At 38.0% G+C, this 16,647-nt stretch overlaps 1 protein-coding gene and 1 long non-coding RNA gene across 15 annotated transcripts in view; both read right to left on the bottom strand.

The window, feature by feature from the left end:
• The window catches only part of LOC122240317, a 44,553-nt gene extending 35,914 nt beyond the window's left edge, over positions 1-8,639 (bottom strand). Inside the window, exons 1-2 of the long non-coding RNA XR_006219823.1 lie at positions 8,582-8,639; positions 1,998-2,097 (exon numbers count right to left, since the gene is read on the bottom strand). This is a non-coding gene — a long non-coding RNA (uncharacterized LOC122240317). The remainder of the gene's footprint in view (positions 1-1,997; positions 2,098-8,581) is intronic.
• LMNTD1 (lamin tail domain containing 1) overlaps positions 1-16,647 on the bottom strand; it is a 452,554-nt gene that overhangs the window by 155,490 nt on the left and 280,417 nt on the right. For 12 of the 14 annotated variants that reach the window (XM_042991984.1, XM_042991983.1, XM_042991973.1 and 9 more), the window contains 2 exons: positions 14,390-14,491; positions 11,817-11,916 (listed from right to left, as the gene is read on the bottom strand). In XM_042991984.1, the coding sequence (XP_042847918.1) occupies positions 11,817-11,900 (84 nt within the window). In that variant the 5' untranslated portion in view covers positions 11,901-11,916; positions 14,390-14,491. The remainder of the gene's footprint in view (positions 1-11,816; positions 11,917-14,389; positions 14,492-16,647) is intronic. The other 2 variants (XM_042991982.1, XM_042991980.1) reach the window with 1 other exon arrangement.

Here is a 16,647-nt window from a genome sequence, read left to right on the forward strand (position 1 = left end):
AATGGGAATATGTGGAGGATTGAGAATGGAAAAGAGAGAGCTGAACCCAGGGCCAGAGTCCAACATTAGCTTTTTGCTAATGTTTCATCAGAGCTGCTGTAGGTCTCACTTTGTCAACTCTTCACCTTGATGGAATTCTCAAGGGGACTAGACACGATTCGGTCAACTGAAAGAGCAAGATTAACCCAAGAGCGACAGGATATGACCCTGGTAGACTGAAGATTAAAAACCACTTAAAACAAAACCCCACCAAAACCCAACCAAACAAACCCAAAATCTTTAGAGGAGGAACAGCCGTTTGTAACCCTCAGAAATTTGCCTATGCAAGTTCTAGAATTCAAGATGTCCCAAAAGTTCTATGTGAACACCCTGTTTGGTCAACTCTGACTATTGTTGTAAAAACACACATTTCTATGTTGCTGCACACAGTATCTTGAAGCACCTTAGAATCATTTGCAGAATATAATCTTCAATCCAGGCAAAGAAAGCAAACAGTTCAATTGTAATCCACACCAAATGTTGACAATTAGAAAAGCAGTTAAGTAGTATGCTTTACTATAATCATTGCTTTATGGTAACATAAAAATATATTATGTCTACATGTTGTCCAGCAAAGTTGCCAAATAAGTGCCAGGTTCTTTATGAGACAATAAAGAATAAATACAATCTGATAAAAATACAGGTTGCTGTACTGGGTGGTGTAGTGTTCCCACAGCTCAGTCATCTGCTGCCACTGCAACTTAACAGGGGAAGGAGGGAGTGGTTGTCTTTCCTAACTGATGGGCCCTTTCCTGATTCTCTTCATCCCCTGGTGGGACCTCTGTTTTGTGGGTTCCTTAGCAGAATGTACATTCCAAACCTTTAAGATTTTCTTGGTAGGAATGGCTCTGCCATTCACAAATCTGTTGAAATTCTTTCCAAATCCATTTATATTTTCTTCCATTACCACCTTCCAAAGTCATAAACTCCATAAAAAGAACTTGTAAGCCAGAGAGCACAAATTTTAAGCCTTCTTTTCTCTATAAGAAACTATATTTAAATAGCCCAAAGGGATTTTTTTAAGCAATTAAGCATATTTGGAATTTGCTAGGGAATTTACTCAAGAGAGGTGCTAAAAGAATTGAAGTTTTAAAATTTGGGGCCTCTGTTAGACATATGAAGGGCCTGCAATATTTTAAGCTGTTGCACTGAGTTATTGTTTCATTTTTCTAAGCAATGAGTCCCAGTTCTCGGAAAATAGAGGCTCATATTCAGTCTATATATGTTTTAAAAAATATGACTGATGTAGTATGCTCACATATAATCTATGTCTATCAGGCCTAGTTACAGACAAATTAAAATGTTAGGATTTTCTTATAATTTTTCAGTATTTTCCTCTTCTTTCAAAAATTTTCCTATTACTATCTTAATATGCTTTATATTTTTTCATAGCAACTATTTCTCTTTTTGGAGGGGATATAACAATAATTTTTCTTTTATTGGTTCATAGACATTCTTTTTTTTTCAATATATGAAATTTATTGTCAAATTGGTTTCCATACAACACCCAATGCTCATCCCAAAAGGTGCCCTCCTCAATACCCATCACCCACCCTCCCCTCCCTCCCACCCCCCATCAACCCTCAGTTTGTTCTCAGTTTTTAACAGTCTCTTATGCTTTGGCTCTCTCCCACTCTAACCTCTTTTTTTTCCTTCCCCTCCCCCATGGGTTTCTGTTAAGTTTCTCAGGATCCACATAAGAGTGAAAACATATGGTATCTGTCTTTCTCTGTATGGCTTATTTCACTTAGCATCACACTCTCCAGTTCCATCCACGTTGCTACAAAGGGCCATATTTCGTTCTTTCTCATTGCCACGTAGTACTCCATTGTGTATATAAACCACAATTTCTTTATCCATTCATCAGTTGATGGACATTTAGGCTCTTTCCATAATTTGGCTATTGTTGAGAGTGCTGCATAGCAACTATTTCTATCCAACATTATGTATAGCTTTACCTCTTTGGTTTTGGCTTGAATCTCCCAGAAGAATGTGAGTCCATGGTGGCAGTAATTTTGTCCATGTGTTCAAACACTGTGTCAGGAGCTGGAATAGTACCTGGTATATAGTATGGACTCAATAAGCATTTGTTGATTGGTGAGGGAATGAACTTTCACTCACACATTATCTCCCACCTAGCATTTCCCCCCAGAGAGAGGACAATAAGGCCAAGTGAAGGGACTCAGAATCCAATCAGGTCAAACAAGAGGTCACAGCCCAGCCACCAGGAGGTCACAGATGGCACACTCTGTGCCCCGAGGTCCAGCTTACTTTCTTAGTGTTCCCCTGCCAAACTTCCTTTTGCAATGTAACTCTTATTACTGCACTTGTTTTCCCAACCATACAAAAGCATAAAGGCACTGATTTTTTTTAATTTAAAATAATAATAATAATAATAATAATAATAATAAATAAAGTGTTCTGTTTCCTTATGTTTAGTAATCAAACAGGACAGAGAAACTCTAATCTTCATACTGACAATCTGTTGCCATAGTAACAATAATAAGCTTGATTTTTTTTTAGGGAAGGAAAAAAAAAACATTCCCAGTTGATCTATTGAGGGATGGTTTCTTGTTTTTTATGTTTGCATTTATTTGTGAGATAAAAAAAAGGACTATCCTATCCTTAAAAATCGTAGTGGCCAATCAGCACAGTTGCTTTGATGTCTAATTTTCCCACAAAGTTTGTTTTAGAGAAGGTACTTTTTATCAGCCAGTAAAAGATAGCATCAGCTTCACTCTATGGTTCCTTTAAGAAGAGAAGTAATCACTTTGTCTCATTATACAGATGAGTAAAGAGAAGTATCACAATATGGGTGATCTATCTCAGCCCAAAGTGAAAATGATGGACTCAAATGATGAGAATTGTAATTAAAGCAGATCCTATTAGAATCTGAAAATGATTTGTAAAGCTCTGCAGATGTGGTTCTTTTCTCTTTTTCCATTTGCTTTGGTTTTCTCCTGACTCCATAAAATAGAAAGATTCAACACAGATGCCTATTAGTAAGATGAGTAACAAATGGAAAGAATGGAAGTGATTGAAGATGGGGTAAGCATTCATAAATGTTTGGGGCAAATTGGATTATTTTAGACTAAATGCTGTTTTGGGAAACTATGTATAAAGCTTCTGGTGAGAGACATTTTCTGGAACTTATTTTGTACTTTAAGATGCAGGCATATTGGGGCGGCTAGGTGGTTCAGTCAGTTGAGTGTCCAACTCTTGATTTCGGCTCAGGCCATGATCCCAGGGTCATGGGATTGAGCCCTGCACTGGGCTCTATGCTGACTGTAGAGACTGCTTAATATTCTCTCTCTCTCTCTCTCTCTCTCTCTCTCTCTCTCTCTCTCTCCCCCTTTCCAAAACTCCATTCCCCCACTTGTACCCTCTCTCTCCAAAAAAAAAAAAAAAAAAAAGATGCAGGTAAATTCTAATAATCAAAAATTTTTTGCAATATATGTATAAGTAGTATATGGCAAAAAAGAATACTAAATTACTGCTTTAATGAGTAAACTTGAATAACAATGACCTTTATATCACAACTTAATATTTATGGTTTTCTTTTTTTCAAATTCAGTCTGCCTTTCCTGATATATTTTACACTTTTTGAGGGTATGGATCAAACCTTCTTTATTTGCACCCAATAGTCAAGAAACGTATCATCAATTTCTCTAGCACATGTAAAAGTAATCAGTGTTTTGTTTTCCTCAAAAAAGAATGTTTATTGATAAATAATTATTTCTACTCTAAAAACAATGCACATTTATTTTAGAGCAATGGAAAATAATTTAAAAATACAATAGAAATTTATTTTCTAACTTGGAAATAAACTAATAACATTTAGTAAATTTAATTTACCTCTTTTTTTGGTGTATATAAAATGTGCTCTTTAAAAAAAAATCAGAACCACAATTGCCTTTCTGCTTTGTTTTCAGCTTCTTTCATTTGACACAAGATTATCATTTTCCACTTATGTACACTTAGCACAACATAAAAGCAAGGAATGAAAATAGAACACCTTATATTTTAAATCAGAATAAATCACAAACATGTGCAATGTTCCTTCTAAAATGTATCTTAAAAACCACTCAGCTATTATGAACTTCTAATGCAATAAACAGAACTGCCTGAAGCCCTGCTCTTAAGTACAAAAAGAAGATGATCTTTAGGTCTCAGTGTACATGTCTAGAGTTCTTTCCCCCTATTCTTCCCACTTCAACTGCAGCTGGTCCTGTCAAGGAGGCCCCAGTCAAAGGAAATGGCACAGAATGGCTCTAGTTCATCCCATCATTTCCTTTCAGTGATCCACACATGCAGCTATCTGCTATAACCCAAATCCTAGGCTGACTCACCACCTCTTTGAATCCTACTTTTCAACATAGCCCAGGTCAGACCCCCAACCAGGACCACTCTTAGCATTGCCAATACACCAGCTCTTACTGCTCTCACACTATAGCTTCTTCTTCATGGTATTAGTTTTTAGAAGTCATTTTATTTTGTGTTTTCTTTTTGTTGGTTTCCTTATTTCACTTTTAAAGCAAAAATTTTGACACTCTTTAAAGTAATGAAGTGACTGAATCATTCCTTATGAAATATGAAAAAACATCTTCAGTGTATGGAAGAAGCTAATATTTTATTGCATTATTTTATTTCCTTTTTTTTTAACGTTAATTTATTTTTGAGACAGAGAGAGACAGAGCATGAATGGGGGAGGGGCAGAGAGAGAGGGAGACACAGAATCCGAAGCAGGCTCCAGGCTCTGAGCCATCAGCCCAGAGCCCGATGCGGGGCTTGAACTCACAGACTGTGAGATCGTGACCTGAGTTGAAATCGGACGCTTAACCAACTGAGCCACCCAGGCGCCCCTGCATTATTTTATTTCTAAAATAAACAGTAATTTTAAGTTTTCCAGTAAATCTGTAATTTAAAAATTCAAATAGAAGTTTGTGGCTTAATAAAAGATGAATGGATAAAGAAGATGTGAGATTATATGTGTATATATATATATATATATATATGCACATTAGAGAGAGTTATACATACAAACATACAATGGAAAACTACTCAGCCATCAAAAAGAATAAAATCTTGCCATTTGCCATGATGTGATGGAGCTAGAATGTATTATGCTAAGTGAAGTAAGTCAATCAGAGAAAGACAAATACCATATGATTTCACTCATGTGGAATTTAAGAAACAAAACAGATGAACACATGGGAAGGGTGGGGGGGTGGGGAGAGAAGAGAGGGAAACAAACCACAAGAAACTCTTAATGATAGAGAACAAACAGTGGGCTGACGGAAGGAGGTGGGAGGGGGAATGGGTTAGATGGGTGATGGGTATTAAGGAAAGCACTTGTGATGAGCACTGGATGTTGTATGTAAGTAAAGAATCACTAAATTCTATTCCTGAAACCAATATTGTACTGTATGTTAACTAAAGTTTAAATAAACAAACAGTTTATTCTTAGCACGAATTTCATTGAATTTAGCATATGAAAGAGAAAGTGGAACATTTGATCTTTTTAAAAGTTTTTCTAAGCTTATTTATTTATTTTGAGAGAGGCAGAGACAGCATGAGTAGGGAAGGGGCAGAGAGAGAGGGAGAGAGAGAATTCCAAGCAGGCTCCACCTGAAGCAGAGCCCTACATGGACTCGATCCTATGAAGTGAGATCATGACCTGAGCCAAAATCAAGAGTCAGATGTTTAACCAACTGAGCCACCCAGGTGCCCTATACATTTGATATTATTGTAGGGTGGCCAACTCCCAGTTTTGCTTGAGACTACTCCAGGTTAGTGCCAGTTTCAGTGGCACTAAAATTCCCTTCTCCTAGGGCAATTCCTCAATCCCAGACAAACCAGGATGGTTGTTCACTCTATGTATTTTTCAGTAGGATAAGCTGTATTTACCAGGCTACTGATGTTTATGATGTTGGTGGTATTTTCTAGGAATGAACAGTAGTTTAAACAAATCAGACTTACCCACTTTATGGTCTAATTATGGTCAAATGTAACCAAGCTATTGAGGTCATTATGGGAGAAATTTTTAGCCCTCTACATTTCTTACAAGAATATGTGATCTGAAAATGTTTGTTAATTGTCTAAAGTCATATGGTTTGTTTAGTTTTGTTTAATGTTTATTTATTTTTGAGAGAGAGAGAGAGAGAGAGAGAGAGAGAATGAGCAGGGGAGGAACAAAGACAAGCAAGCTCCATGCTCAGCATAGAGCCCGACACAGGGTTCGATATCAGGAACTGTGAGATCATGACCTGAGCTGAAATCAAGAGCCAGACACTTAGCCAACTGAGCCATCCCAGTGCCCACTAAAGTCCATATGCTGATGCATGCATAAAATAGCAATTCAGTAAAATTGTGAAGGCTTCATTTTCCATTGCCATCTTGTTTCTGGCTACTGTTAGTTCTGAATTGAGCCAAAGCCCAGGCAATTCCAAACTTTGTCTTTCAGATGTGAGTTTTTTACCCAAAATCTTCAGCACTGTGGCCTCTATTAAAGCTAACATTTTCCTGTAGTTCTCGAGAGCTGTCTCTCTGTAACAATACAAGGCATCCCTGAGAGGCCTGAGAAGGAGTACTGTGTTGGTAGTACTATAACTGAAGAACACCTGTCATCTTTTTGCCTGATAGGCAAATCACTATCCTTGAAGTTTCTCTCTCTCTCTCTCTCTCTCTCACTCTCTCTCTCTCTCTCTCTCTCTCACACACACACACACTTTTTTAAAGACTTTGGTAGCAATCTGTCCTCAAGCTGACCTTATCTCAATGCTCTTTTGCATATGCTAACATAGTGCAATATGGTGACTGCCTCTTTAATTCATCCTGGAGTTCAAGACTGAAAGCCATATAATTGTCAACATCTTGATGCACAAGTCATATTTTGTTAATATGAAAATTCATTACTGTTCCCACAAAGGGCACAGAAAGATTTTACAACAGCTAGGAAAAAAATATTGTATCATTTAAGAAAAAATAAAAATATACTGACATTTCCTTTTCACTTTGTACTAGTCTATAACTTGTACCCAGGAAACTCCACAGTGTTGATGTCATTACTTGAGCATCTGAGCATCTGGAAAATGGAAGCTCATTGTTTTTGGCAAATTTTGCCTATATGTTATAATGTATGGCAGTTTCATATCTCGGAATTTAATTTCATTGTAGATTGAGAGACACTGTCACATTTTTTATCCTGATAAAAATATCAAGGCCATTTTTTTAACTCACTAAATATAGTTTTGAATTTAAATAGAGACCTCAGTTTGAATGGTGACTAACATAATTACTATGGGACAATATTTTATTCTTAGAAAATATTTCAAGAGAAGAACTATATCATCACTCAAAGAGATTTTATAATTTGTTTTATACCTCAGATTAAAGAGCCACAATTTTCATGCCTCAATAGAAGATAAATGGAATTTTATTTTGAAATGCCAGTTTTAAAAAGAGCTCTCAGAGATGCATTGTAAATAACTAGATTCCTTAAAATTTATCAGTTTATAAATATTATGTGAGAATTCTGTTGGCTCCATATGGCTCTTTGAGGGTTTGAATTTTCTCTGGAGTGTTAGTGGAAAATGCATAAAGAATTATGCATTATATCAAGTTGTAAGTAAAAAGGCAATGTGGCCCCATATTTCCTCATCTAGGCTTTCTAGTGTGTGTGTGTGTGTGTATATATATATATATATATATATATATATATGTGTGTATATATATATATATATATGTATATATATATGTGTGTATATATATATATACACACACACACACATATATATACACACACACACATATATATATATGTACATATACACACATATACACACACACACATATATATATATATAACGTCAGCTCTGCCACTGACTAACTGGGATACTTTGGAGAAGTTATCAAATCTGTTGAAGCCTGGGTTTTCTCATCTGTATAATGGGAAGGTCTTAAATAAGATAACATACAAACAGCATTTGACACAATGTCTGGCATGTCTCAAGCACTTAGTAAACAATAGCTGCTATTATTACTTTCATTAATCACCAGAGATACTGGGATGCACAATAGAAACACTATTCTTTCTTTTTAAGTTTTTATTTATTTATTTTGAGAGAGAGAGCATGCATGCACAAGCCAGGGAGAGGCAGAGAGAGAATCGCAAGCAAGCTCAGCACTGTCAGCACAGAGCCCATCATGGGGCTCGATCCCACGAACCATGAGATCATGACCTGAGCAGAGATCAAGAGTTGGATGCCCAACCAATTGAGCCACCCCGGTGCCCCTGGAAACAATATTCTTAAAGCCACCTCATGCTACTTTCTCTTTATAAAATGCCTTCCCCAAACTCTGACAGCTGACAGCCAAAACAGACTTCAGGTACATCCTGAATGTCATTTTCTCCAAGAAGCCTTCTCCTCAATTACATGTGAACATTTGCTCTTTTAAATGATGCCCAAAGTACATCATTTGCCTAAAATAAAATGCCAAAATACACAAAGGAACTGGTATTTAGAGTTCTTTGTGTTCTTACCTCTTTAGGGGCAGGGCTTCTGTTTTACTCATCTTAGCATTCCCCATCCTTTTAGCTCCTAATGTCAAATAGGAGAGAAAAGGGGATGAACATGGACAACTAAAATTCCAAGTAGCATATGGTTTATGCAGAGAAAGGAGTGTAAACAAAACTGCTAATGTTCAGAAGAGGGAGGGGTGGTGACCTGTGGTTGGTTGTGTGTGATAACATAATTTGTCTGGAGGAAGTAGCTTTTAAGTGAGCCCAAAGCCTCAAGAGGATTTCAAAGGAGAAAAAGGAGCGAAGGCAAGTTCATGAAGAAACAAGTGAACCAAGAAGAATAAGTCAGTTTGGTTGGAGCAGGTTAAGTGCATGACTGGTGGAAGATAATTCCAGAAAGGGAGAAGCATCATGATTGTGGAGAACCCTATGCAACAGGCAACTGACACTGGATTTTATCTGGGGGTCAGTGGGGAGTTGGCAAAGCTGTGAGAGGAGGAAGTGGCACAGAAAAGAAATGCCACTGCTCCCATTACAACGTTTAATTCTGAACTCATCAACACTCAGATAACTTTGCTTATTATCTCCAAAGTATCTGTCCCATATCTCTCTTTTCAAGATAGCCAACCATGCCACATACTAAGTCTTGAAAGTGTGTAAAGCTAGCAGTCAACTACAGCCCTTGTTTCTGCAATAGAGAATAAATTTCTGCCCTTCTGGTTAATACCACAGGTTTGGGAGGAAAAGTCCTGGATTCAAATCTTAGTTCTGCCACTTACTAAAGAGTGATCTCAAGAAATTACTTAACCACTCTAAGTCATAGTTTCCTTACCTCTAAAATTAGGTAGTCATCATATTAACTCATGGGGACACTGTGAAATTTAAGTGCCACACATGTAAAGTACTTAGCAGGGACCATGGACACTGCTCATATGACACTATGACTCCATTGCTCCATCTCATCTCCCCAGTTCGTTAAATCTCTTATTTTCTTTGGCCTCCAACTTTTAACACTGTTTCTTCTTCTCCCATACATTCAACAATCTGATTGGGCTCCCTTCTCTATTATCAGGGACATCTCAAAAATGGTTGATCCCCTCAAAGGATTCAAGCCTAAAAAGAGTATAATAAAGGAACTACTTACAAAGACATGGACTGGGTTAAGAAACCAAAGATGGTGGGCCACCAATGAATGGGAAATCATGCTTTGGGTTTAAAATACAAGAGGGACAGAGGTGTCACTGGAGCCAGGTGGTAGTTAAAGCTGTGGTCTGAGAGGAAAGCAGCCCCCCTAGAACAGCAGTAAGACAAGAAGGGAGCAGTGTGTGCATAAGGGAATAATCCAATTTCTTCCTCCTCCTTCCCTCTAATCTCTTGCCAGTGACTCCCATTGGCTGAACCCAAATGGAAGCAAAATAATAAGAGAGCCAGATGATAGATGCAGTCAATAGAAGTCAGTTTTGTTGGGGGCAAAAGCAGGGCAAAAGCAGAGAACAGATGGTAGAGTTGGGTTGGGGCAAAATGTGCTGTTGTTTTTTGCATAAGTGGGAGAAGTATGGGAAGGAACTGAAACATCTCAATGGAAGAGTCTCATTGCCCCCATGACAGGTGAATGAAATGAAACTCAGAGGTAGTGAATTGCCAAAGTTTTCAGCTAGAAAAAGGAACCAGATTCAGATCCTTAAATGGTGCCTCGGGCCTATGCTGTTTCCCACTATACTGCATGGATCTGCTCAGCGTGACAGCTGAAATTATCTTGGTCTCACCTAAATAATTTCTGCCCTGAGATAAACCAAGGGTAGGAAATAATATCTTGTTTTTTGTCCCTATTTTAGTCCCCTACTCACCTGGTCTAAATCCATTCATGGTGGTTTTCTAATCATTTCTCAGAGAGGGTTTCTTAAAGATTAATTTTGAAAGATGATAATAACCAAACTAGATCCCCTCCTTTTTAGAGAGAGGGAAGGTTATATCTAAGATATGAAGGCATCTGAAAGAGAGAGATTGAGAGAGAGAGAGAGAGAGAGAGAGAGAAGAGAGGAAAGAAGCAAGGAAAGAGAGGAAGGGAGAGAAGGGGAGAGGAGGGAGGGGAAAGGAACAGAGAATGAGAGAGGTAGGAATAGAAGTTTTGCAAAATCAGTTTGAGGAGCATTATTTGTAATAGCTAAAAACTGGAGACTAACCAACTGTGTATTAACAACAGCAGCATGGAAAAACAAATTGTGGAATATCTATGTAATAGGATATTATACAGGAAAAGAACTGAAATTGAACACAAAAGAACGAATGAAACTCCTAGATCTAGTATTAAGAGGAAGAAGTCAGATTCCATTCATAAGATCTCAAAAAGCAGGCTGAAATAATCTATGATGTTAGAAGATAGGATTGTGGTTATTTAGGGTCTGGGAAATGACTGGAAAAGGGGCTTCTGTGTTGTTAATAATTTTCTTATTTTTGTCTATTTGTTTTTGTTTAATCTAGTTGGTGGTTGTACAGGTGTGTTCCTTTTGTGCAAATTTGTTCAGCTTCTTGCCCCTTGTGATTTTTGCCCTTTTCTATATGCACAGACACGCAAGTTGAGGTAACTAGTTGCATTAGTCAGTTTGCTGCAGTAAAAAAAATCAATCTCCCCAAATCTCTGTGGCTTACAATACAATTATCTCTTTATAGTAGGCAGAATTCTAAGAAGGCCCCCAAGGTCTCTATCCCTTGGTATTACTCCTGCGATTATGTCATGTTACACAGCAAAGTGATTTTGCAAATGTAATTAAGTTGATTAATCGGTTGACTTTAAGATAAGATTATCTGGGTAAACTTAACCTAATCACATGTACCCTTTAAAAGTAGAGAGTTCTCTCCAGTTGCTGCTCAGAGATCTGCCAGGGAAGGGAGATTCAATGTGCCACCTCTGGCTTGAATATGGAAGAGCCACACTCAAAAGACCTGAGAACAGCTGCTAGGAACTGAGAGCAACCCCTAGCCAACAGCCAACAAGTAAATAGGTCTTCAGTCTACAGCCACAAGAAAATAAATTCTGCCAATGACCATTAAGCTTGGAAGAGAACTCCAAATGCCAAATGAGAACGGCAGCTGACACTCTGATGATATCAGCCCAGTGAGACCCTGAGCAGGGTACCCAACAGGGCCACTTCCATATTTATCTGACCTACAGAAACTGTGAGATAAATATATTTGTGGCTTGAAGCTGCTAAGTTTGTGGTAGTTTATAATGCAGCAATAGAAAAGCAACACACACTTGCTCACGGTTTGGCAGCTTTGTGTTGGCAGCTGTTGAGATTCTGCCCAGCTTTCCTCCACATGTCTTCACAGTTTGACCCATATTGAAGGAGCTTCCCCTATTTGGGACATTCACAGGACAGAGGGAAAAGAGCAAGTAAGCTGACAAAAAAGCCTGATGGCTCACATCTGGTCACACTCTGGTGGCCAAACCAGGTCACACAGCCGTGCCTAAAGGCAATGGGGCAGGATGTATCATCTTATAGAAATTGAGAGGTTGAGTAATTTTGGAAGATAATACAGTCCACCACCATGGAACATTATAACTCTGGCCTAATAGGAAAGAACAAAGTATTAGCGGTCAGGAAGACTTGAGTAGGAATTTTGGTGCCATTACCTTACTGGCTGTGTGAAATTAGGACATTTCCTAATTTCTCTGAGCCTCAGTCTCTTAAATGGTAAATACATGCCTTAAAGAACTAGTGTAAATGTTAAATGTACCAGTATAATGCCTGAGAGATATTCTAATATATGTTGGTAAATATTAGCTTCAGACTCTTGTCTCAAGGACTCACAGAATATAATTCTTCCAAAGGGAAAAGTCAGGGAATGGAAGTCACATCTTAACACATTCCCTTTTCCTCATTTTCCTAATAAAACTAATGCAGAATCCCAAAGGCATAATTCCTTTATGTGCTATATCTCTTTGAACGTTGTAGTAATAAATCATTTATACTAAAGGGACTATGGTATTACTCTTCTGAATGGGATTATTAAATACAATCAATATCAGAGGTGGGATTACTTTATAATTACATTTCTAAGTGATGATTCACTGTAACATCTATTTCTGGTTTGTGAAAATGTTGTCATAAAGCCATTGTCACTGCAGTTGAAAAACTGGGCAAATCAAACAGCTAATAATACTTTTGTCCTCGGACTATTTAGACCTTCCTTTTAACTGCCCTGATGGTTGTAAACACTATTTCAGGTTTCTATTTCACAAATATTTGTCACTTTTTAAAAAATGTTTATTTTTGAGAGACAGAGCATGAATGAAGGGCAGAGAGAAAGGGAGACACAAAATCTGAAGAAAGTTCTGGGCTCTGTGCTGACAGCGGGGCTTGAACCCATGAACAGAGCCCAACGTGGGGCTCAAACCCACAACAGTGAGATCATGACCTGAGCAAAAGTTGGACGCCCAACCAACTGAGCCACCCAGGTGCTCCAATATTTGTCACTTTTAAAGTAACTATTACGAGTTGTTACTGTTTAAGCCTCAATCCACAAGTTAAGGTTTTAATTTGTTTCTTATTACACAAAAAAATAACCACCTCTTTCTTGATCTCTGTCTCTCGGTCTCTGTCTGTCGGTCTCTCTTGCATGCCCACACACACACACACACATACACACACACACCATGAAGTCAGTATACTTTCATCAGAAAAAGGAGTAAAAGCTAAGTCACTCCAAAAAAAAACACAAAAATTTATGAGCTGAAGATAACTGCAGTCAACATTTTGGTGCATAATCTTCCAATTTTTTCCCTGAATATTTAGATAATTAGATAGATAATATATGTTCGCATTTCTGTATATTTACATTTATTTCTTTCACAAAAATGGGGTGACATATACTATTTTATAGCCTGCTTTTTCATATATATATATATATATATACACACACACACACACACCACTGCTTTAATGATTTCATTTAATAATTCTATGTATATTTTTCAACCAGTACCTTATTATTGGATATTTAGATTATTCGTCAATTTACTGTATTCCAGCCTCTTAAACAGAACTTCCACTAGCCCATACATATGAATTAGAGGAAGCCTATGTGTAGGGCTTGCTGGCCAAGGCACTAGCTGGATTTTGGAACTATTCACCCCGACTTTCCCCTTTGATCAGATCCCAAAGATTGTAGCTCTGCTCTTAAATATCCAAATATATACTGGAAACATTAAAGAACAATAAGCATAGAATCTCTTTCAGAATGGATGAGCCTGTTGAAATCTCCAGCCATTTTGTATTATCAAGATGATAATATATCAGATGATATATAAAAGTGTCTGCATCTTGGTTTATAAACTGCCCTTTCCACGATTTGTCTTTATTGACTGGTTAATTTCTTTGTGAAAGGGCATCACAACTGATTAAAGTGCTATAGATTTTATAGTTCATAGAGGCACAGAGTGTACTGTTCCCAGTGTCATCACAAAGGTGCCCCTGTGATTAAAGCACTCAGGTGGTGTCTTTTTTTTTTTTCCACAACAAAAACTGAAAAGGCAGCCTTGTGTTCTGACTCTTCTTTTGCTTCAGACAAAGAAAATGATTGCTTATAAAGTCCCCAAAAGAATGGCCAGCAATGACTTTTGAAAGCCCTGAATGAGCCATTGCTAATAGAAATATGACTACTTTTATGTGTAAAACAATTACATTATCTATTATCTATCTATCTATCTATCTATCTATCTATCTATCTTAAACATATAAGGATTCAATGCACGTTTCTATTGGCCTCTGTTAAGAAGGCCTTTGGGGAGACAGGGAGGCGAATTACTAGGAGCTGGTGAACACTGACCTCTAACTTGGGCCCCTGGTCCCAAACTTCCATTGTCTCCCTCTGGGCTCCAACTGCTGTTCTTCTGATGAATATTCTATTGTTGGGCTTTTCAGAGAGGAGCTGTTAAAGGAAAGGGAAGATTATTTGCAAGTGGGTAGGAAAATGTTCCAACAAAGAATGAAATGAAGTAATTAGCGTCCTTTTATATATAAGCACCAAATAACAACACTGTTGCCAAATCTTCAGGCTGTAGTGACTGAAGAAAATAATGACATTGCTGATGCAAAGCAGAGTCACCTGTAGCCACTGAGCAATCATGGGTAAAGCCACACTCCTCTTTACCCCAGGGGAGGATGGCAGGTGGCGATGCCTGTAAATTTATGCTAAGATATTTCTCATCTTATTAAAATCTTTTAAAGTGAGGGGCACTTCTTGAATGGGAAAACTATGTAAAACAATAAGCCCTAAGGGAACTAAAAATTTTTAACATGATATACCCCTTTAAAAGTAAGAAGTTGAGAGATCTGTGGAATTGTGTTAGCTGATTGTTCATTTTTGCTGTATATATAAGGTCTTGCTATGGCCTAGAACAAAGCTCAAGAGAAACCTTATCACCACCCTATTCTGGCGAGCTTAAGATCTGACAGGAATCTCAAGTCTATGAGAAAAAGCTTCTTAAACTTTATCTGTGCTATATTGGAAAATGAGGGAAGATCATGCATTGTCTTTCTCATAGACAATTTGACATTGTGGACTCTTGAAAAATATGAACAGGAAAATGGACAGTGGAAAATGTGTAAAGCAGAAGGATAAAAAAGGAATATCTAGACCTGACCCTAGTTAGCTACAAGTTAGCTGAAGCTATGTCCAAAGATGGATGATGACATGGCTGCTATATGGAATGAGGTTTCCTCATTTTCAGCTTGAGGAGAGACTTGAAGAAAGGAAGCTGGTGGGTTTGCTGAAGGCCTGGAAGTGCTTCTGTGAAAATGGATGCCACCAGTGATGGAAAATAATAGTTAACTTCCAGGGGTACCGTAAGAACCAACCAAAGGGTTTATTTAAAGAATGGAAGTAGTTAGATGTGGAGAATGAGAGTTAGGAAGAATGTGAAGGCAAAAGAAGAAGAAGAAAAGATAAAAGCTTTACACTTTGAGATCTTAAACTCCCTTGCTTCTTACCTTTAGACTTCTCTGTCTCAGGTCAAACACTCTAAACAACACTGCCTCTAGGAAGCCTTCTGTTCCCAGACTGAGTGAGATGTCCTCGTCTGGGTCTTTGGATGCCCAGTGTCCACCTGTTACCACAAAGGTCTGCGATGGCCTAAATTTCCTTGTCTGTCTATCTGGTAGACACCGAGCCTCATGAGTTCAGTACAATGTATCCACTTCGCTCTCTACTGTAGTCTTAGCACCTAGAGCAATGCCTGATATATAGTAAATTTTCAAAGGTATGTGGAATGTATAAATTGCAGGGGGAGGGTACAGAAGCATAGCAGAGAGAAGAATCTGATCAGAGTCGAGCAGATTCCTGGATGACCAAGGTCCACAGGTAGAGAATTGGTACAGTTTGGGAATTCAAAGAAGCACCACAGAATGTGAGAAAGTGTCAAAGATGGGACTTGAGGGACAAATGGGGTTGATCATAAAGAGCCTTCAAGCCATGTGAAAGAGATTAAAATTAATGCTGAGGGTAGCATGGAGACATTGACAAGAAAGTTGGGAAGTAATGTTATTAAATTCGTGCGTTTGGAAAGAGGAGTGTGTTGCAGCCTGGAGGCAGGGGTCCTCTTTAGAAGTAAGTCGCAGATATCTATGGGAGATATCATCATGTGTTGAACAATATAGTGCAGAAGGGATGGAGAAAGTGGACTGATATAAGAAATATTTCAAGGGTAGAGTTGACAGAGTTTTGATATTGATCAGAGAATAAGGAATAAAAAAGGAGATGTTAAGATTGATAGCTATATTTTAAGACTGACAGCTTGAGCAAATAGATACTGAATGGTGCCACTCACTAAGATCAGCAAGTAGGAGGAGTATTTTTGCACTTTTGTAAAATCAGCTTCAGGCAGGTTAAAGTCAATGCGCCTGTGCAATATTGAAGAGGGCACACCTGGAGGCAGTTAAATATGTACATCTTGAGAGCTCAGGTTAATAACGGAGCTGGAGACACAGATTTGGTGATCATGGGCAGAGGTAGTAATTAAAGCCAGGGAAACCAATGAGATTGCTTAGAGGAGTGTTTAGAGGGAAGAGACAAGAAGACAGGACTTT

This window comes from Panthera tigris, chromosome B4 (assembly GCF_018350195.1).
Source record: "Panthera tigris isolate Pti1 chromosome B4, P.tigris_Pti1_mat1.1, whole genome shotgun sequence".
Classification (NCBI taxonomy): domain Eukaryota; kingdom Metazoa; phylum Chordata; class Mammalia; order Carnivora; family Felidae; genus Panthera; species Panthera tigris.